Source organism: Acipenser ruthenus, chromosome 7, assembly GCF_902713425.1.
Source record: "Acipenser ruthenus chromosome 7, fAciRut3.2 maternal haplotype, whole genome shotgun sequence".
Classification (NCBI taxonomy): Eukaryota; Metazoa; Chordata; class Actinopteri; order Acipenseriformes; family Acipenseridae; genus Acipenser; species Acipenser ruthenus.
Window position 1 is genome coordinate 38,415,890 of NC_081195.1, and position 22,775 is coordinate 38,438,664.

Genomic DNA, 22,775 nt, shown 5'->3' on the forward strand with positions numbered 1-22,775 from the left:
ATGTTGTGAACGTACCCAATGGCTGCGTTCGCGTTACTCCTACAAAGTCTGCGTGCAGTCGAGGGTCTGCGTCGGACGTCACGGTCTGCGTAGACGGAGCTAAGACAGCTTTGGGAGGTTTCCCAGTGCAGTCGACTCAGCAAACATGGAGACCGACTTGATTGATTTTCTGATTGCAGAAGACTATCGTTTTTTTTCCACTGTTCCCAAACAGCTCCATCATAACTAGACTGGTAAATAAATTATGCAAATACTTATTTCAGTCAACACAAGACCATCTTTTATTAGGAATCTGTTTAATTAAAGTTATGTACATCAGTGTATTTATTTATTTGTAATTTTGCACTGGTATTTGTCATTCACAATACAATAGTTGTAATTTATACAAGCTCTTTTTCTGTGTTATTCACACCCCCATCCTAGGTGGCGCTACCACGATCACTAATCCTGCATGTGGTTCTCTACGCCCCTCTTGCACTGGTGGCGCTCTTCCATTGGTTTGAAGACGGGTTTGCTCCAGCGCAGCACCTTTTAGAATCTGCAGGGCATGCGCAGACTCTGCGCCCAGAGGATGCGTGACCTGTGTTGTCAGTTCTGGCTGCGGTCAAGCAGTTTGGGTGCGTCCACGGAGATCATTCTGCGCAGATTCTATGCAGAATCTGACCAAATTTATCCAATGATCTTTTATGAACTGGTCAGATTCTGCGCATAATGATCTCCGTGAACGCACCCTTTGCCTTACTCGGACAGGGTATGCGCGCAGACTCACGTAATTTGACGGAAAGGCTACGCACACTCTCAAAAGTCTGCGCGTCGGCTTCTCAAACCGGATCCATGCTGTGGCTTGCAAAATAAGAATGGGCAGAAGCTGGAAGTGACATTATAATTGTATATTTTTAATAATAAAAAGTGTACTACATTGCAATTTACAATGGCAGCTTTACGAACAAGGTTCAACTCTTTTAAAACAGGCTGGCAGCAATCTCCACATTTACTCGCATTAAATGGACGTTTTAATGCTTGTAGGCAAAGGTGTATATCACTATCAAAATGCGGTAATAATAATAATCGGGTAAGTTACGGTTTCTGCTCATGTCTGTACACAGTATTACATAGTTGTTTGAAATACGGTAAATCCGTAACAGTTTTTTCTTTTTTGTTCTCAAATTATTTATAATTAGAAACGAATGTGGTGTGGTTACAACATTCGTGGTCAAAGTCTTTATGTAGACTGTAACGTTGTTTTTCAAGTTATTATCGGTACCACATACACATATATATATAAGAAGAAAGTTTGTTTGTCTGTCTGTCTGTTCCTTTATGCATTCGGACCCCGCAGGAGCCAGTGCAACCAAACTTTGCATGGCCTCCTCTTTCATCCAGGGGAAGGTCGACGGCTGTTTGGATCCAAAATTTTGACGTTGCCTGGATCACTACAGTAGCCATGTATCTCAAATTTTAAAAAAAACCTACAAAACCAAAATAAATAAATAAGTAAATAAAAAGAACACAAATTAAAAATGGCAAACAACAACAACAACAAAAAATGTTTAAAAAGGAAAATGGGTCCGAGCGCATTGTGCAACACCCAAGATCGGTAACTTATAGAATGAAAATATATATATATATATATATATATATATATAGATAGATAGATAGATAGATAGATAGATAGATAGATAGATAGAGTGTGTGTGTGTGTGTAATATATATATATATATATATATATATATATATAGAAAGATATAGATATATGTGTGTGTGTATATATACATGTTTATATATATATATAGAGAGAGAGAGAGAGAGAGAGGTAGGTAGGTAGATGGGCTTCAGTGAGTTACAGGAAAATAATTTCATCAAGGGTTTCTGTGACGTTATAAATTACGAGACGCAAGGTTGAGTGTTTTATAAACTGTCACAGAAACCCAAGATGGAATTGTTTTCCTGTAACTCACTGAAGAGGACCATCTATTATTTTTTATAATGTATGTATACCCATGTGATGCTAAGTGGTATATTTCAGTCAGAGAAAGGAACAGCATTCTAAATCTAATACAGAATTCTCTGTTCAAGAATCAGCCCACTTTTGGCCTCCTGTTTGACATAGACGGGGTCCTTGTCCGAGGACGGACTCTGATTCCAGCAGCAAAAGAGTCCTTCAAGAAACTAGTGGATAGAAATGGGGAGTTCCAGGTGCCAGTGGTGTTCGTCACGAACGCTGGGAACGGTGTGCGTCAAGCCAAAGCAGAGCTGCTATCCCAGGTACTGGAAGTAGAGGTAAGAAACTGTTTCTAGCAAACCTTGGTTTTAAAATCTGTCTTGTCATTTGTGAAAACACCATCATGTGACATATTATAGTGCATTACAGCCTCACAAGTCCTTAACAATGGTACGTATTCGTAGCAGAGATACATATTCTTAGCAACAGTAAATATTCATAGCAATGGTTCTGACATCTTGACATGCTTACACGTTGCTGCTAAACACATTTGAAAGAAAAATATATTTCCCTGTTGGACACTATCGACTGGTCTAATGTTAACTATGGGCAGCAGTGTGGCATAGTGGTTAGGGCTCTGGACTCTTGACCGGAGGGTTGTGGGTTCAATCCCTGGTAGGGGACACTGCTGCTGTACCCTTGAGCAAGGTACTTTACCTAAATTGCTCCAGTAAAAAAAAAAAAAAAAAAAACTGTATAAATGGGTAATTGTATGTAAAAATAATGTGATCTCTTGTAACAATTGTAAGTCGCCCTGGATAAGGGCGTCTGCTAAGAAATTAATAATAATAATAATAATAATAACTTTGATTAATATTGATAAGTCCAAAACTGGTCTAATGTTAACTTTTGATAAGTCCAAAGTTAATGCTAATCGGCATCTTGAAACTACTTTTTTGGGGTTTTTTTGCACTGTTTTTGCAGTTTCTCCATGGTTACATTATGCATTTACCATAGATTACCCCGGTTTGCCATACCTCTGTTCTTTACACAATGCTTACCCGCACTTTACTTACTTCACTATGCTTTATTACACTGTGTTTTGACTATGGGAAAGTTTTATAAGGGCAGCCCTATATCCTCTAGTCACTCTGGGACAATAGCTTTCCAGTGTACACCTGAACTCTAGTCCATATTTGTATACTAGAAGAGGACATTCTGTGTTATAAAACAATATTATAAGATGAAAATGTCTACTGTGTATGCTTCTCAAATTGTACACACATTAGAAAGAAGGGCTAAGACATATTTCCTAATTCCTCTGCAGGTGTCCCAGGACCAGGTTATGCTGTCCCACAGTCCTTTGCGGATGTTAACCCAGTACCACAATAAGAATGTTCTGGTCTCGGGACAGGGGCCTGTGGCAGAGATCGCCCAGAAGTATCCTGTCATGATATAAAACGCTTTCCTTCTTCGCTTGTTTTACAAACGTCACAGCTCATGCCTTCATCAGTGTTAGTAAGCATCAGGTGTCCAAGGTACAAAACCAGCAAAACCAGCAAAGAAAGTGGTTAGGTCTATAGAACCTTTTGATGTGTTGTGTTGGATTAAAACAAAATGCATGTCCACATTAACACTTTTTTTTCTGTAAGTTTACCCTGCATGTCTCGGTTCAGTTCTGATTCAACTACAGTAGTTCCAGATTGAGATTGATGCTGTATATGGAAAATAGGATTTAACAGTCTATTAAACTCAAGGCTCTCTGGGACACGGGGACCTGTGTCCTTTACACATGCATGGTGTGTCGGGACTCTCAGGTTTGCAGTTGTCTGCGTCCCCTGGGACTCGCATCTCTCCGTTTTGACACAGGCAGCACCACCACAGATTTTATTATTTATTTTAAAAATCATGCAGGTAATACAGCTGCGTTGTTTGAGGTGTAAGCTTCAGAATGTTGGCAGGCTCATACTCTGCGTTGTAGTTCCCGCTGTGGAGAACTGGAAAACATAGACCCGGGAACGTCTTGGATCGAAGCGGACTGAACACTATACTGCGCTGCGCTCCTTTCATGTGACCTCCTATGTACGGTTGCATGTTTTGCTGAAATCCATTTCATGCTTTCTTGTTGACTGCTTCTCAAGCATAAGCAACTGTGTTTGAAAGACATTGGCATCTGCTGACAAAGAAATGTTTCAGAGAAGTTAAATTAATTTTCTTTCACTGTCTGTTTGGCTGTACTGTAGTTATAGTACTGCTAAGTATAAGGTCTGCTGGTTTCTTGATAGTTCTTGGCAGAATTAATGGTAGTTCTGATATTGGGTACTGGTAGTTTTCTTTTCAAAACGAGATGTATAGAGCAAAGGTGTGCAACCAAACTTATCACGGGTTGCATATACAGAAAACTAGTTTAACCTAATGTGTATAGCGGGCTGCACATTACTAAAGAATAATGAGTTTAACCCTTAGCTGCAATATACACACGCATACACACACATATATATATATGCAATTTCCCTTAGGGTTACTGTTAATTTTATTTTGTACTGCGCGATACACGTCACAAACAAAAATATACAAAACAATTAAAAACAAAGCATTAATATCGTAATGTTACTGTTATACCATATACACACGCATTGCACAATAATACAAAGCAAATTAAATATCTACTTCCTATAGCGGTTTTTATTTTAGCAGACGAGTTGTTCAGTTGTAGCGGGCATGTATTGGAACTAAATTTCCTGAACCATTAGAGGAAAAACAGCCCCATAGAAAGATATTACCACCTCCATGCTTGACAGTAGGTATGGTGTTCTTTTCTTTGTACGCCTCACCAGTGTTTCATCACTCCACAAAACCTTTGACCAGAACTCCTATCCATCATTCAAAAGCCGTTTTGCAAACTTTAAGCAATTGTTCTTGTGATGTTTTCCTAAGAGTGGCTTTTTCCTTGGCCTGCGACCATTGAGACCTTCACCATGCAAGACCTATGTTTGAAATGGAAACCCCAGTCCCACTTGAAGCTAATTCACTTTGAATATCTTTGGCAGTCAATCTTGGATTGTTATTAACCTTCCTCAGTTCTTCTACTTGTTCTTGGTGAAAGAAATTTCTTTCTTCAAGATTGATGGAGTGTTTTACTTACTGATAATAGAAACAATAGTTCTAATTGGGATACACAAATGCTTGGAAATCTTCTTATCCTTCTAAGTATCCTTCTCTAGCTTTATGATAATAAATTCAGATAGCGCTTTACTTTTTCCCATATTGACTTCTTGGTAATGACAGCAATCATCCTATGCCTAATCATTTTATACTCTCTAAGAATATTCACCTACAATACAGCATTTTCTAGAATTAGGTTCTGCATTATCATATTGAAATTTCTAGCATCTTGTAGACAATATTATCTTAGCATCAAAGGGTATGAATACTTTTGAATTAGCATTTTTTGTAAAACAAAAATTGCTGAAAAATAATTGTAGACGTCTATTTCTTGTAACTTTTTTTTCCTCATCCACAAAAGCAAAACTTTTGCTACAAAAGATTTTTCTTAATTCTTTAGTTTTAAGAAATTTCGAGAAATTATAATTTCTATTGGGGTATGTAAACTTTTGAGTACAATTGTATATGCACGTTAACGTTATGTGTGCAAAAGTATGTTCAATGAACGCGTCAACTACATTTTTTCACATTAAAAATGTGTTTGTTACACAAACAAAGTATATTTTTTTTAAGTTTGCAATATAAACCCTGTGTGGGAATCAGACCCAAGACATGCTTCCAATGCAGCTTGCAATGCCATTGTACAACATCTGCAAATAGTATAGCAGTAAAGTTACAGTTTTTAACAAGTAACGTGATTAACAAGATTTTGTAAATAATGATAATGTATTATCCCAATTGTATTGAAAGCTTTCATCTGATTTTGCTAACTATCATAATACGCTTGATGCATTCATTTAGTATATTGTAACGTTTTCATGTTTAGGAGGTAGTACTCGGGGAGACGTGTTTAATTCTCTAAATGTTTTTTTTATTTGAAACATTTAGAGAGAATTCCTGTCAGTGGCCGGAATTCATGGCACTAAAATAATTACCCTACGTTTTAGTCTTGGCACTTTCACTGCATATTCTCTCTGGTCACAGCTCACACGCTGGCTCAGTCGCACCCACAGTTTCTTATTCAAGTTCAGCGCTGGACTGTCTCCAGCTCCCAGGCTCATGCACCCCCTTATATAAGCTCCCGTTGTTTCCTGCCGCTGCCCAGCTCATCATCCACCAGTCACATCCATGCTCTGCAACCCCCGAAAACAACAACACACATTCTCCCCACTCATTCACTCACTCCCCCTTCCCATGCTAAGTAATGGCGTGACCCGTTCCCCTTACAATATGTGTAACATATAAAAGACAGATGAGACAAACTGGACAGGGAGCAAGTTCTGCAACAAAGCAATTGTCTGGGTCATTACAATATGTTTGAAAGTAAAAATATATTTGAAATATACCTTTTACAAAAATCTTCAGAAATATCTCTCTGTCTCTAGAACTGTTGAGTATTTATATTCGTTTCATACAGTATTAAATGGCAGTGTTGATGTGATAGTGAAAAAAAAAAATCAAGGTAAAGAAATGTCTATGTATTCATTTATTTCAATATTTATTCATGTATTTTTTTATTTATGTTTTACTTTTACCAAATATATAAGCTATCCTTCAGCTTAGCTAATTCTCAGAAAAATGTACGTTCCTTTTTGTCCAGTGGGGACCACAAATAGTTACTCTCATCAACCAGTATCGAGAGGAACCGTACTTCTTGCGCCAGTAGGGACCACAATGAGCGTTAACAGAATGAGCTCCAAAAATCTCCAAAATATAACAGCTGGCTGGCTTCATCTTTCAAAATACTGCTTGTCTCATCTAATCGTGTAGCACTGACAATAACACAACATACTTGCAAACTGAAGGTTATAGTTTCAAATCCCACGCATGCCAGACCTTTTTTATATTTATATAAAAGATATTTTTTTGCATGCAAATGTACCATTTTAAAACAGAAATTAATAATTTAAGATAAATATAGACATCACAATAAGTGTGTTCCCTAGTATATATCCATGTTGACAAAACAAGTTAATTGTCGTTGAAACTCGGATGTGCTGTAATATACATATGCATGGATAAAACTTCCTGGGGTCTTCAAATAAGTTTTTGGTTTTTTTTGTGTGTGTGATGTGTGCGACTAGTCAATTTTAAAATATCAATAAATCATTTAATATAGATGATACAGACATCAAAATAAATGCGTTCCTTAGTATATTTCCATGTTGACAAGTTAAACAAGTTAATTGTCATTATACTCAGATGTCCTGTAATATACATATGCGTGGATAAAAGTGCCTGGGGTCTGCAAAAAAATACATTTTTACCTTAATTTGGTGACTTATTTCTCTTGCTGTATGACAGGTATTGACTTTTTTTTCTACATTTCACCTAAGAGTGTTGGGAATTACAAATTAAAAGTGAAATAGTGCTTTTGGCTGATTTACTTTTGCTGCGCCAATACCCTGAAAACACGTAAACTATCCTTGCTGTATAGAGTCTGGCAGTTCTCGCGCTTCGCTGATAAATTGGCACGAGGAACTATCGTTCCTCTCAATAATCGCCAACAAAAGATGTGACTACTACCCAAGTACACAAACAGCAATGGGACTGACTGCTGAGAGAAGACGAACAAAGACGTCACTGCCCGAATACACAAGCAGCAACGTGACTTACTGCTGAGAAAAGATGAACCAAAACGTTCTTGCTCGATCTCGAATCACCCATGACATACAGGCAGCCATTTTCAAATAAACGTCGTTCACTTCCAGAGGAATTCAAAGAGAAGCTTTTACAATTTCAGCGTTTCTAACAAACCGTACCAGCTTGGACAGATCGGAAATGCTGATCACTCGTATCTAACCCTGACGTAACGATCAACACTTATCTGCTTTTGAATTGCCCCGATATCAAATCATGCTGTGTTTTGTATTTGCTCTTATTAGGACTGAAGTCATTGTATTTTGTATCTTGCTCTTAATTGTACTCTAATTCTTGTTACAATTCTTCGATCTATTGGTGTTGAGGTTTAAAAGTTTTAAATTGAGATGAGGCAAAACATACGTGATGAAAATTGTCCAGTTAAAAGCCGACAATTCCCTTTTGAATCGAAAGCACTCTGCAGAACCTAATGACAATTTAAGAGCGTCACCATGTTCAAATTAAATGTCGGTTCCGTTTTTTTAATTTTATTTTTATTTTAAAAAAAATAATACACACTATTGTTATGCTTACGTGTTTATAATGTGGATCTGCATTGGCCACGCGAAACTCGCCTGTCTACAGATTAAAAGGCGACAGTTTGTTTTTAATTGAAAGCACCTTGGAGATTATACACACAGCACAACCGAATTGTCTGATTTAAAAGTTTAACCGGCATTCAATTGTCGGTTCAGTGAGACCTTAAAGGAAAATTATTCGGAACCGCTGTATTCATCCCATCCCTAGTTACTACCTACAGTATAGATTTATTTTGTTCAGAAGCAGCTTCAGCTATTTGCTCTCTAGTATAAATCTTGTTTAGTTTTTTTTTATTATGTTCATATTCAAATACCATAAAGCCTTAATTCCCTGTGTGTTGTATAAATCCAACATTACAAATATTTTCGTCTGTGTATTTAAATATCTTAAGTTATCTGAGACTGAAGCAAAATAAATAATCAATAATTAATAAATAGATGGGCCTTAGATAAAGGCAACAGCTAAATAAGTAATAATAATAATAATAATAATAATAATAATAATATGTCGTCAAGTTACCCAATTACAGTATGCAACGAAAGTAATACTATGCAAATTGAGTAATACTAACTTTACTTATGAATAGCTTCAGTATCAAATGATGACAAATTAAATAGAAAGGATAATCTCTGAAAGACAATATTTTAACTATTGTTGATTTTATATATGGATGATTACTATATTCTTCCATAGTTCATCATCTATCTGTGCACTCACCTTCTTTAGAATGCAGACTTTGCTCACATTCCAGTTTGTTTATAGCTTCCTAATTTTTAGTGGGGTGGTCCCATTTTCCACACTACTCTGTATAACGTGTGTGATTTAAAGCAGTAGGGGTATATTTAAGTTGAGTGAAAGAATATTTTGCATCAGAGTATTCATTTATTTTCTTAGCAAATACCAGTTATTTTTTCTGTATTGCAGGGGCTTTGATGATCCTAAAGTACATTTTTCTTCTTGTTGATCTTGCCTTGCTGTGAGCAGTGCTGAAATAAAGCTCCTTCATTGCACTAATGGAGTACTTTGTCAGAAACTACAAGCAGACCACTACTAGTCTAAACCATGCAAAAATGTGCCAAGGTGCCTCAATGACATAGGTGCTCACAACCCTGTAAGTGCCACATACTTCAAAACTAATTGAAAACCCTGCTTTTAGTTCAATTCAATAGGCCCCATAAATCTGTATTGGAAAGATAGAATTTAAGGATATCCAGGATATTAATGGTTATAAAATCCAGTGTTCATCTTAAGGCAGATAACTTTCTCGTTCTAATGTGTAAGGTTTTGATCATCACTCATTAACACATATTTTGCCATATGTATTTGGTGCTCCATCTTAAATGCTGTCACTTTTGCAAAAACACATTGGTACATAGTGCTGCATAGTGGTCAATCCTCACCAAACGTATGTAACCTAAGTATAGGAATCCAGTTGCTGCCTTCGGTAGGATTGTGGCTCAGTATTAAATCCCGAAGGATCATGTTTGGGAGCACTTAGCCTAAAAGGTAAGACCTACAAACAGACAAAAAAAAAAGTAAGAGAACATAAGAAAATTTACAATCGAATTGAATGCTAGTCCGGTTCCTAGTAGCTGGTTGTTCTTAAAACTGTGTCAAGCAGGTAGCACATTCCATACTCCCACCACTCTCTGTGTAAAGAAGCATCTACCCTCTCTCCTAAGTCTATCTCCACTTAATTTCCAACTGTCCTCTTGAGTTTGTCTAGTCATGCAGTGCCATTTATACCTTGATAAGTTTACCACAGTAATTTTGCATGGTAATTTCGCTGTTGCCCTATGGTTATACTATGTGGTTATCATGATTTGGCATTTTGTATTATTTAAAAAAAATATATATTCTTCACCATACCTCTGAGCTTTACAATGCTTTCATTATGCTGTACGACACTTATAAAAGGATAAAAGAAAAATGTTTTTGTAAATTATCTCTTAGAAATTACTGAAATCAAAAATGAGATTTTTGGCTTTACTGTTCTGTCTGTTTGGATATATTGTCACTTAACTACTGCGGCCCAAGTATGGGTTTCCAACACGTGGTAACCATAGAGATGCTACGTGAGGCCTACCCGCTGCTAGATGTGGTGGACCAAAACCGAAGGCCCAAAGAGCAGGTATGTGTTGTATACTAACAATATTCAATAACCACAATGAGTTAGAGCTAGGAGCCAGAGGACCAAAAGGTCCACCCTAGATGACAGAATTAAAGTTATAAACTTGTAAAGACAGTAAGTGCCAGAAAAACTGCTGAAAGATTTGGCACTAGAAAGATGCAGATACAGCATTTTGAAATGGAAAGAACTAGGGCTTGAAGTTTTAGGTTTTTGTTTTTGTTCACATGACTGCGTTTTGAGCCGATTTCAATATCTTAATTGAATTACTAAACAAAGTTGCTTCTTTTTACCTTGATGTCCTGATTGACTTGCTGATTCACCACCTTCATTATTCGAACACAAGAGCAAGCAATGACATTAATCACTTCCCCAGATGCTACTTTAACTTGCATTTCATTCTCACACTTGCCTGGGAACTAGATAGCTTCCAATGTGTCAGTTTCATGTTGTGTTGTTCTTTCCTGCTAATTTAACAGAATGTTCTCATAATTAGGATGTAGCGGCTTAAGTCTTAAAGGCAAACCGTTAAAAGGAAAATAAACACCGAAAAATTCAAGCCATACTTAGAGTATGAAAACAGTGTGCGTGGTAATTGAAAAATATCTTATGCTTGTGCTAGCATTGGTTTCAGGATACAGTGAATCTACGTACCTGACAGGCAGACACAGGCATTGAAATTTGCAAAGGATTTAAAGCATTTGTGTGACCTGAGACAGGCAAGCATTCATTACTTTCACAAAATAATTTGTTTTGTAAATGCATTATCTAAATGAATGACGTACTTCATTTTGTTCATATTACATCTTCTGGCTTTTACAGTGTATGTAGGACATACATAATTACAGGAAAGCATGTCAGAGACAAATAGAAAATGCATAAGTTATGGGCCCTCTTTTAAGAGACCACCTGTGTTAAGAGGTCACTATTAGACTGTCCCTTGAGTGGTCTGTTAATACAGGTTTGACTGTAATATCTATATATATTATAATAGAATGTACTAATTATGTTAGTATGTGCAAAAATATATTCCTAAGGTTTGAATAGCTAATGTGACATTATTTCCATGTGACACAAGCCATCTGATACAAACAGACATTTCAGTTAACTGTCATATCACAAGGTCTAGTATACAGTATATAATGCGTGTGTGTGTAAAATATATATATATATATATATATATATAACACTTTAAAAAATTTTTTTTTTTTAAGATACCTCCAGACAAGGACTTCCCTCGGATTGAAGGTAATTCTAAAACAGTATCTAAGCTGGATTTGCAGATTCAGAAATGTTTCATGTGAGCTGTCCTGAAATAAAACTCCTTCATTGCACTAATTGAGTACCTTGTCAGACACTACAGACCACTACTAACTAGCACATACTTAAACCATGTGCCAGAATGCACTATTTCTATCCCTTTTTTCAAAATGTTCCCAGGGGGAGGGTGGACACCCCCCTCACACTCCCCCCTTGCTGCAATGTGTCTCGTTGACATTGGTGCCCCTACTACCTTAAGAGTCACATACTACAAAACTACAGATTAACCCGTTTTATATCACTTCGCTTAATATCATACCCCGTTTATTAACACGATTTTTCAAAAACCACTCCACCACGCACCATAGGTTCTTTAAGAAATTACCTCTCTTAATATCATCTCACAAACCCGCTTATTGTCATGTTTTGTGCAGCCTGTCAAATGCTGCGCGGCTGGGCTTTACTAAGTAACCACAGGATATAATTAATTTCCAACGCAACGAACAACCAGTAATCATCTCTGCTAATAAACTGACATTTTGTGTAGCCTGTCAAATGCTGCGTGGGCGGTCTTAATGGGATACAGTTCAGTTACAAAACACCAATTTTAACACTCAGGCTTTCACAAATGCACAGAAAAAAACACAAGTGCAGTACCTAATTGATAGGTCTCATCAGTCGACAATTCATGCCTGGTTTAGATAATGACACAAACTGTTTCGTTCTAGTTAATGATACAATACTACAAAACTTATTTGTCCTGTAGTAAACTTTATGCATTTGTTTAAATGTAAAGAGCGACTGGAAGCACAGTATTAAAACTATTCTTTAATTCACTGTTAGTTTTCCTTCTTATTTTCTCGCACTCATAATGTGCTGTCATAGGTAAACGTGAAACTCGGTTTATATCATGAATTATGCCTGCATGGCAATCATTATATAAAGCGGGTTCATCTGTAATTGAAAACCTTGCACCTTTTGAAAACAAGTCAGCCATAGGAAAAACAGTGATTGGTACTCAGATGCAAGTCACTGTGTCTTTAAGAATGCTCAGGAAGAGTCGTTGTATAAAAAAAAAAAACTATATATTCAGAGTTGCTTTTCCTACAAGAACTCAAACTCCCAGAAGCAACTCATAAGTGTCGAATGCACTCCTTCAACAGGAAGTACAGCATGGAGTCCAAGATACAATCATCAGTTTTATTGTTTATAAATGCTGAAAAAAACATAAATACACGTTTAACATAATGTGTGCCTCTTTCATATAGGAAAATGAGAGCTCTAGAAAGTGATGCTAATACATATTAGATAAGATTTACTGGAAGTATTCTGTTAGCTATATGTACTTTGAGAGGTCAGTATAGTGATCTTCTGATTGCCTTTCCAGCTGTGATTCTGTTTGGAGAGCCAATCCGGTGGGAGACCAACCTGCAGCTTATTGTGGACTTGCTATTGACCAATGGGTACCCAGCAAATCCTGTGATGTCACCGCCCTACCCTCACATCCCTGTGCTGGCCTGTAACATGGACCTCATGTGGATGGCGGAGGCAAAGATACCCAGGTTAGGCTGATGAAGAAACAGTACTCTTACTCATTTTAACCAAAAAGCAGATCTAGTGGCCATTACTAGTTTTGCTTTTGTGGATGAGGGAAAAAAGTTACAAGAAATAGATATCTACAATTATTTATTTCAGCAATTGTTTTGCAAAACTAAAAAAATGCTAATCAAAAGTATTCATACCCTGTTAAGGAAAATGAAATGAATAGCTAGTTGAGGCACCTTTAGCAATAGTAACCTCTTTTAAACGATTAGGATATTTGTTAGTGAGCTTTTGGCATGATTCTTTAGTGATGTTTGACCATTCTTCAACCAAAATTGTTCCAGTTCATTCAACTTCCGAGGACTTCTCTTGTGCAAAGCCTTCTTCAACTCATACCTTCTCAGATTCTCAATCAGGTTTAGATCAGGACTTTGACTAGGCCATTCCAGAACCTTGATTTTATTCTTCTTTAACCATTCTGAAGTACATTTTGATGTGTGCTGTGGATCGTTGTTGTGTTGGAACGTCCATTTGTGTTTTAAACCTTTTTTTATGTAGAGGAGGGTTTCAGACAGTGGTGTAGTCGAGGGTATATGCAGGTAAACAGCGTTTGGGCAATATATTGTTTACCCACTTCCACTTCTCATATAAGGGATACAGAGTTAACTCACTTCTGCTCTCCTGTGATGTGCAAATCCTGGGTTAAAGACAATATATTTTAATGGCCAGCGTCTGTGTTGTGTTCAGAGAATGTGAGCGGAGCTCTTTTTCATATCACACGGAGCTCTTTTTCATTTGCCATTTTTTTAAAACTGTTGCACAAATTCTGGCGAGACCGTAAATAAGTGCACGGTATTTTTGTCATCTGTAGCGAATATGAAAATCTGATTTTTGTATCCGAATACATGTCAAAAAATATTCGTTTGAATATTCAGATATTTTTATATAGCCAGGGTGCCCAAGTTTGCTCTCTAACCCTCTAGGAATACCTAAGAAACATGTATCATGCTCCTTCAACCCGAACACTGTAAACATTGCTGGGTTAGAGTATATGAACCCATGTTTTTATTTTATATTATGTTTGTTTTCAGGTTTGGCCACGGCTCATTCCTGGTGTGCTTAGAGAGCATCTATAAGAAGATCACAGGCAACGAGCTGAAGTACGAGGCCCTGATTGGCAAACCCAGTTTAATAACATACAACTACGCCGAACTGCTCGTGAGGCAACAGGCAAAGAGCAGGGGCTGGTCCGGGCCAATCCGCAGGCTCTACGCTATCGGGTAAGAGGCTGGGACACACCAACGTGGATTACGATCTTATCGAAATCTTGTACACCAGGATAAAATTGATGAATTAAAAATGTGTTTAGTATTTATTAAACCTTTCCTGGCTTGTTTAAATATAAATAAATAACGTATGTAATTTCCCCGCTGTCTTATAGGGATAACCCCATGGCAGACATCTACGGAGCCAATCTATATAACCACTCCCTGCAGTCTGCACAACGGTCCCGAGTCCAGGCCAAGATGAAGGCCGGGCAGGTGGTGGAGGAGGAGGGGGCAGAGGCTGGGTCCCCTGCAGGGGAGAGAGGGGGGAAGCTGGGGGGGAGCTGTCACGCCGAGAGCTGCAGATCCATCCTGGTGTGCACAGGTGTGTACAGCCGCCACGAGGAGCTTCCCTCTGACCCACACGAGAGCGTCACCCAGCGCGTCTTTCACGGACACCGCGACTTCCGCTTTGACCCCAGCCTGGTGGAGGCGTCCTACGTTGTGCAGGACGTTAACGAGGCTGTTGACCTCATCTTCACCCAGGAGAACTGGCCCTTGAACTAAACCAGGGCTCCTAATTGCCAGTGCCTGTATACTAAAGGGAGTGGGGGCATCCAGCTGGTTATATAAGACTGCTAAGAAGCCCCTTCTAAAAGTTTTCCATAATAAAAGCACATCAGTGTAGTAAAGCATAGGTAAGCATTGTAAAGCGGAGAGATGTATGGTAAAGCATATTAGTAAACATGACAAATCATGGTAAACTATAGTTAATGTATAGTATAACCATGGGAAAACTGCAAAATGACCATGAAAATGTACTATGGTAAACTTTTATAAGAGGCAGCCTAGCATAATAGACCAGGCCTTGAAACTCGCGGTAGCCTTGTAACCAGTCCGGGGTTTCAGGTACGTTATTGAACTAATCACTAGTCGGGTTATATTCTTTGAACTAATCAGTCTTATCACAACCATTAGTGTGTAGATTAACTGAGGCCTTGTACACACACACTCCGGTTAGCAGGACAGCCGTGTTAACAAACTGCACTCGCTGTGGTTGTTTGTTGTGCACACACGCCTTTCATTACTGAAGTGAGTGACTCCCTGTTTAAACTAACACCTGAACTCGGACCACCGTTACACAGCATTCGTTAGGTTTGTGTGGCGGCAGCATGGAGGCTGTGTTTTTGTTTATGCTTTTGGAATAAAGTACAGGACGTAATCGATCGAGAGCTTGTCAAGCACAGCTATGCTCTTTTCTGCAAAACCAGCAGAGACTGTGTTTTGCTTTTTCTGCACTGAGGTACAGTAGCGATGATCTGCAGTACCATGACGGTAGAGCGAAACATTTGGGCGATCTTCTGACCAGAAGGCTGGTGGGAAAGAATTGAGTGGTCGCACTGTGGCATTTGGGGACACAGATTGTCCCATATTGTTTAATTTAAGTTGCAAAACCAAAAATATATAGGTGTTTCGTTTTCTTTTTACAACAGAATATTATACAACTGTACATCGATTTAAATAAAAAAAAGTATATTATATGTATACACTATTTACTAAGGTTATGAATTTACTATTCATCAATATTACAAAATCATATTGGCTCATCAGACACCTACATTATTTTTTTCAGCCATGTTTATCGCACGGAAATGTCTGACGCATCTTTACTTGCGCAGAAATCCACCAAGCACCTACTGCATTTGTTTTAGTGCAGTTTTAATACACACACACACACACACACACACACAGTTGTAGTGCATTAACAAACTGAATTAATAACTGTACTCACTACGTGTTCCGAACAGGATTAACTAGTGCGGTTGTCGCTGCCTTTTGCAACAGAACGGTTTGTGTACTTAAACAAAAGGTGAATTCGCAACCGCATCTAGGCTGTGTGTGGGCGAGGCCTTATAGGATTTATTCATAGAGCTAGAGGGGAGGAACAATGTATTGAACACCAAATCCCTGACTCCTGATCATATAAATATTGTACTCATTAAAATAAACTTTTGACAAATCAAGTCTTTTTCAGTGTCAGTTTCAAAAAAAGATTTCTAGTGAAATTGTTTGTCATTGAAGTAGGTCACTTTTAGTATTTAAAAATGTAGCACTAATGAATATGAAATAGTTATGTATGAAATAATGTACTCAATTAAGGATAGATCCTAAACCCAGGACTGGCTAGAGTTAAGGGTCGTCCAAAATTATCAAATAACAGCAAGACACACCCCCCTCCCCCCCCCCCCCCCCAAAAAAAAAAAATAAAAGCATTCATAAAAATGCTGCCATTTGAAAGCCCTGGGTTTTCAAAATGTAATTACTCATAGTGAAAGTGAAAATTGAGTTTTGTGTACCCTATTGCAGGTTTTTCAAAATAAGCCGGGGTAACGTCAGAAAATGCATCCCTCAGAAAAATGCATCCCTTGGTCATAGGCATGCTCAATATCTGTTTTAGTAGTCCACACCTCTTATTAGTTTTCCCTGCCTCACACTTTTGTCCCACCTATTTAATTTTTGCATCCAGTTAAGAATGGCCTCTATAGGGGCTCCCGAGTGGTGCATCCAGTAAAGGCGCTCTGTGTGGAGTGCAGGGTGTGTCCCATAGTCTGGACGTCGCGAGTTCGAGTCCAGGCTATTCCTCTGCCGACCGAGGACGGGAGCTTCCAGGGGGCGGCGCTCAAATGGCCGTGCTCCGCCTGGAGGGGAGGGAGCGTTAGGTCGGCCAGGGTGTCCTCGGCTCACAGCGCACCAGCGACCTCTGTGGTCTGGCCGGGCGCCTGCGGGCTTGCTGTAAGCTGCCTGAGAGCTGCGTTGTCCTCCGACGCTGTAGCTCTTGGGTGGCTGCATGGTGAGTCCGCAGTGTGAAAAAAAGCGGTTGGCTGACGGCACATGCTTCGGAGGACAGCGTGTGTTTATCTTCGCCCTCCCGAGTCAGCGCAGGGGTGGTAGCGGTGGGCTGAGCCTAAAAAAGAATTGGACATTACTAAATTGGGGAGAAAATAATAAAATTAATTGGCGGCCACTAAATTAAAAAAAAAAAAAAAAAGAATGGCGTTGTCTCAAATCATTTAAACTACTGAAATAGTTGTATTGCCACACATTTAAGTTAATTTTTTTAATTGCCCAATTAATTGTACAGGATGCATATACAAGGTTTCTAGATGTTGAGAAATAAAATCTTGTTAAAGGATAAAACGAAATAACCCAAATGAAACGATAAATGATAAATAATAATAAAAAAAATATTTTTACAGGGCTCTAGTTTAGGCTCATTTTGTGTAAAACGGGTTACCAAGCTAAATAAATAAATAAACTCATTGCTGGCTCTCGTTGGTCAATGTATGGTATGATTGACAGAGGTAACCAACCAATGGTATAAACACATATAGCTTGATACTGCACTGCCAGTTGTATTGCTCATTCTTGGGAAAGTGTAGCCTATTTGGGCGTTGTGTTATATTGTGAATAATACAGTGGAAAAAATAAATGTATACAATTATTTGTCTAGAAGGGTTTACCAAGCTAAATCTCCATAGCTTCAGTTCCAAGTTTTCCTTGGAAGGTGTGCTATTTAATTAAACACAGGTTTTATTGTTTTACATTTTAAAGGAATTCATTGTTGTGGTGACTTACTGTGGTGGCCTTTATTATCGTTTATTGATAGCTGTGTGAATCTGATGTGGGATGGTGGGGGAATGGGTCTGTGGCGCTAAGATCTGTGTGATAAAATATTTGTCTAGTAACGAGGAAGAAGCGATACGGCCATGGTCTTGCTAATAGCTATTGTTCCTAAGGCCTTTCCACTGACAACAGACGTCACGGAAAATAGCATAAGTTCTTCTGGGAGCATGTTTAAATATTCCTTATTTAAGATCCATTCGTATTTACAGATACTATTTTGTTAGTCAATATATGAAAGATGTCTACAAAACTAATGCTATTTGTAATATAACTTCAATAGAAAACAGCCTTACTATTTAAAAAATTTTTCAAACTGGGTTAATTATTTGATTTATTCGGTTAAGTGTGTCTGTTAATCATGAACATGTTACAAGAGTTGTGTAGCGACCATCTTCTTTTGCTGCTTCAGCTCTTAAAAACATAAATTAGCCACTAACAATTTCAGAAATGAACTTTATATTATTTTAATGTTTTGAACAATATATTTTTTAAATGTTTTGTTATTGTAGGGGGTTAATATTTCCATGTAAAGGTTGTAACGTCAATAAAGGAACCTGCATAATAGTATGGGATGTATTTTCTCATTGATATACAGCAACATTAGAAAATGCTACCGGGATGCATTTTCTGATGTTACACCGGCAAGATCAACCATCTAAAATGACATACAGGTACTCCTTTTGTTATGAGATATTGGATAGGCACTGTAACATTTGTTCAAGTTTATTTTTATTATGAAAAGCTATTTTATTGAAGTTAATGTAATATTTGGTACGGTATACACACAAAAAAACAAGTGCATTATTTTTACTTTTAAGCATATTTAAAAATCTTGACAAACTTCACAATGTGTCAACAGCTCATTTGAACGGTAATAACTTGGACTAATTAGCTGTCATTTATGTATTTATTTAAAAATTTCTGTCCTTTAATAAATAACTAAATCATGTTGACAGAACTGCCACTTTAGTAACTCTGCGTGCCACTGCACTAATGTACAAGATGTACTTGGAGGTTAGGCATGATTTAGAGAGCTCTATTGAGGCCAACAGGCTGCTTAAAAGTTGTGCGTTTTAAAAAGTCATCAAGATGCGATGACTGATACTTAAACAAGTGTCTAACCAATAATAATACATGAGTTGAGATAACTGATAAATCATACACAAACCAGCTTTTTAAATCAACTTCAGCCTTGCGATTGGGGGTTAATTATGTATCTATATCACAAATTATATTCAGACAACTCTTCTGTCTTCCATTTATTTTACACTTACCAATTCATTGTGCCACCAGTGTGCTGAGATAATTTACTCGAGTTACTGTGCAACATTTTTTTTCCTTTTCCTGAAGTTCCATTTGAAATAAAATAAGATACTGTATATGTTAATAGTTATTTGTTTTTTTGGTTTTTTATTGTACTTTTATTTATTTACATCACATTGCATTGCTGCAGGGTTGTTGTAGTTTGAAACCCATCTTTCCTCATTAGATAGTTAGGGCCAGGTTTTCAAAGTTTACTCCATTCTTTAACTCGTGTTTTTAAAAAGAGAAAAGCACCAATTGACTATATAAAACTACTATCAGAGTAATGTAAATGAAAGTATTTTAAATTCTCTGAAACGGTTTGTTTCTCAGTTTTGTACATTACTGTTGAATTTTCATATTTCAAAAAATAGTAGTTAAAGACTGGAGTAAATGCTGGAGTTATAACTCCAAGAACACTCAGAGATCATAGAATCTAAAGTAATTATTAAGAAACTAAGGGGTTGTTTTGATTAATTGAAACCGACCCGGATAAGCCATAGTTGGACTTTTAGAGCATTTTACAGCACTGGGAAATCTCCCTGAATTGCATCATCACCTATTCCTGGTTATCCAGGGATTACCTCTAAAGATAGGCGGTTGATACAATCCAGGGCTGTAAAATGCTCTACAAAGCCAGCTGTGGCATAACAGGGTACAGGGTGATCAATTCAACACCTACATCTACTGATATTAACACAACTGCAGACAATTTCACTGCTATAGCAGTCTCTTTTTCACTACACAACAACATATAATGATTTCAGTCTTCTGTTCCACAAAGACTACGATGACTGCAAACAAAAATAATAAGCAGCATTCCTAGGACTGACTTCTGGAGGAACCTGCAGCTACGTCACTGCCCAAGGGGTTTGTTAGGGAGCGGTCTGAAAATGCCACAGGCGCTATCAGTAGTTAAAAAGTTTTAAATCAGTGGTTGCATAAGTCTTACCAAGCTTTTCGTATATATTCCTTTTTAATAGATAACACCGTGTAACAATTTTTTTTTTTTTTTTTGTTCCTGGGTAGTAAGTGTTATTTCCTAATTGCTTATGCCTCAAAAGTATAGAAAATGGCTATTATTCCCCACAAACTTTGCTTTTGTGACCAGGACAGTGATATTTTGAAATTTACCTATTTTCCAGAACATTACAGATAGATTCAGTGCTGAGTAAACTTGGAGTAACTTCTAGAACTTTCCAGTAATATAAATAGTAGTATAAATACAGGGGCCTTAAGCCCACCAGTTCAGTTTAGTTCCAGCTGCCTAAGTGGATACATATCTGCATTTTTCTGAGATGGCATCAAGGTCATAGGAGACTTCAAAATGGTGGCATTCCTGATGGGTCTCCAAGGCGGTTTTACCAAGTTTCCCTGCTATCTTTGCCTTTGGGACAGCAGGGACACCAAGGCGCACTACCACAGGCGGGACTGGCCACAGCGGACCGAGTTCTCTGTGGGGAGGAACAACGTCAAGTGGGAGCCACTGGTGGACCACCGGAAGGTGCTGATGCCACCACTGCACATCAAATTGGGCCTTATGAAACAATTTGTCAGAGCTCTAGATAAGGAGTCGGCAGCCTTCAAGTACCTTCAAGACTTCTTCCCTAAGCTGTCTGAGGCAAAGGGCAAAGCCGGTGTCTTCATCGGACCACAGATAAAGAAGATCCCGGAGTGCAATGAATTCCTCAAGAAGCTCACTAGTAAGGAGAAAGCGGCTTGGAACAGCTTTGTCACAGTGGTTCGGGGCTTCCTGGGCAATCACAAGGCCGAAAACTATGTGGAGCTCGTTGAGACTCTGGTGAATTAACTACGGCACAATGGGCTGTAGGATGTCCCTCAAAGTCCATATCCTTGATGCTCATCTTGATAAATTCAAGGAGAACATGGGAGCGTACTCGGAGGAGCAAGGCAAGCGCTTCCACCAGGATATACTGGACTTTGAACGCCGCTACCAAGCACAGTATAACGAGAACACGATGGGAGACGACATTTGGGGGCTGATTCGTGAAAGTGATTTACAGTATAATCGTAAATCTCGAAAAACTACTCACTTCTAAATCTTTTGTAGTCATTTTTGTATTACTTTAGTATAAATGCATGTTAATTTGGATTCATATGTTGTTTTTTTCTGACTTTATGTGAACGAAAAGACACAAATTCGCCCGTTTTCTCATTGGAAATAGGTAAATTTCAAAATATCACTGTCCTGGTCACAAAAGCAAAGTTTGCGGGGAATAATAGCCATTTTCTATACTTTTGAGGCATAAGCAATTAGGAAATAACACTTACTACCCAGGAACAAAAATTGTGTTACATAGTGTAATAAAACCCCCAACTTGACTGGATTTCAAATAGCGTTGGAGTGGGACCTGGGTATTACACCGAGTCAGGGCTGGAAAAATCTCCTTGCTAATATGAATAGACCAATAAAAGAAGCACATGTTAGATGAATACAGTTTAAAATACCACTATGGTTGTACTGGACTCCATCAAAAATGTATAGAATGGGACTGAGGGACTCGCCAACATGTTAGAGAGGTACACAGAGTGTTGGGCATGTGGTACATGTGCTGTGGGATTGCACACTTGTAAAATTTTTTTGGAGGAAGTTTCTCGAGACTATCAGCTCTGTGATTGGGATAAACGTTAACGCTGACCCGGCACTGTGTCTTTTACACAAAGAAAATTTTGAAGGAAGGCTGGAGAGTAAAATATTTAATTGGATTGTGCTGGTAGTTGCAACAGCTAAAAGAGTTATTCTGCGTCACTGGAAATATCAAACCCCAATCCCATATGAGGAATGGTACAATACCTTAGCTGAGACAGCATCCTATAAAAGACATACAAAATACAAAACAGAATGCAGGTGTTTGAAGAGGTGTGGAATCTCTTTTAGTCGTGATTGAACAGGGTACAGAAACCAGACACAGAACCTAGAATCGGTATAGGTTAGATTACTAGGTACTTATTCTCTTGTACCACTCCAACCAGTTCAAGTTCAAGATAGGACTCACTACTGCTAGACTTAAGCGATAGATATAATGATAGCATTGCTCTGGGATGGTGGGAGAGTGAAGGTGTTTTATTTTTTCTTTTCTTGCTGTGGGGTTGATGGAGGGGGGACCGTAAATGTGAAAATGTACAGTACTGTATGTTTGCATGTTCCTTTTGATGTATATGTGTACAGCAATAAAAAAAAAGATGATTACAAAAATATAATAATAATAATAATAATAATAATAATAGTGTAATTTATAACTCAATCCTCATGGAATTAACAAAGTTACACCACTTTACTGGAAAA

General features: G+C 38.0%; 1 protein-coding gene across 3 annotated transcripts; it reads left to right on the forward strand.

Moving 5' to 3' along the window:
• Positions 1–480: 480 nt before the first annotated feature.
• LOC117414506 (haloacid dehalogenase-like hydrolase domain-containing 5) lies at positions 481–18,730 on the forward strand. Of its 3 annotated transcripts, none has more exons than XM_059026914.1 (8): positions 481–1,072; positions 2,062–2,265; positions 3,270–3,382; positions 10,325–10,418; positions 11,630–11,663; positions 13,063–13,237; positions 14,309–14,497; positions 14,659–18,730. In XM_059026914.1, exons 1-8 carry the CDS (start codon positions 932–934, stop codon positions 15,047–15,049), a joined length of 1,341 nt encoding a protein of 446 aa, XP_058882897.1. In that variant the 5' UTR covers positions 481–931; the 3' UTR covers positions 15,050–18,730. The 3 variants fall into 3 exon arrangements, with proteins under 3 accessions (XP_058882897.1, XP_058882895.1, XP_058882896.1); XM_059026912.1 differs by having other exon boundaries at positions 566–1,072; positions 2,062–2,280; XM_059026913.1 differs by having other exon boundaries at positions 573–1,072; positions 2,077–2,280.
• The last annotated feature ends 4,045 nt before the right edge of the window (positions 18,731–22,775 follow it).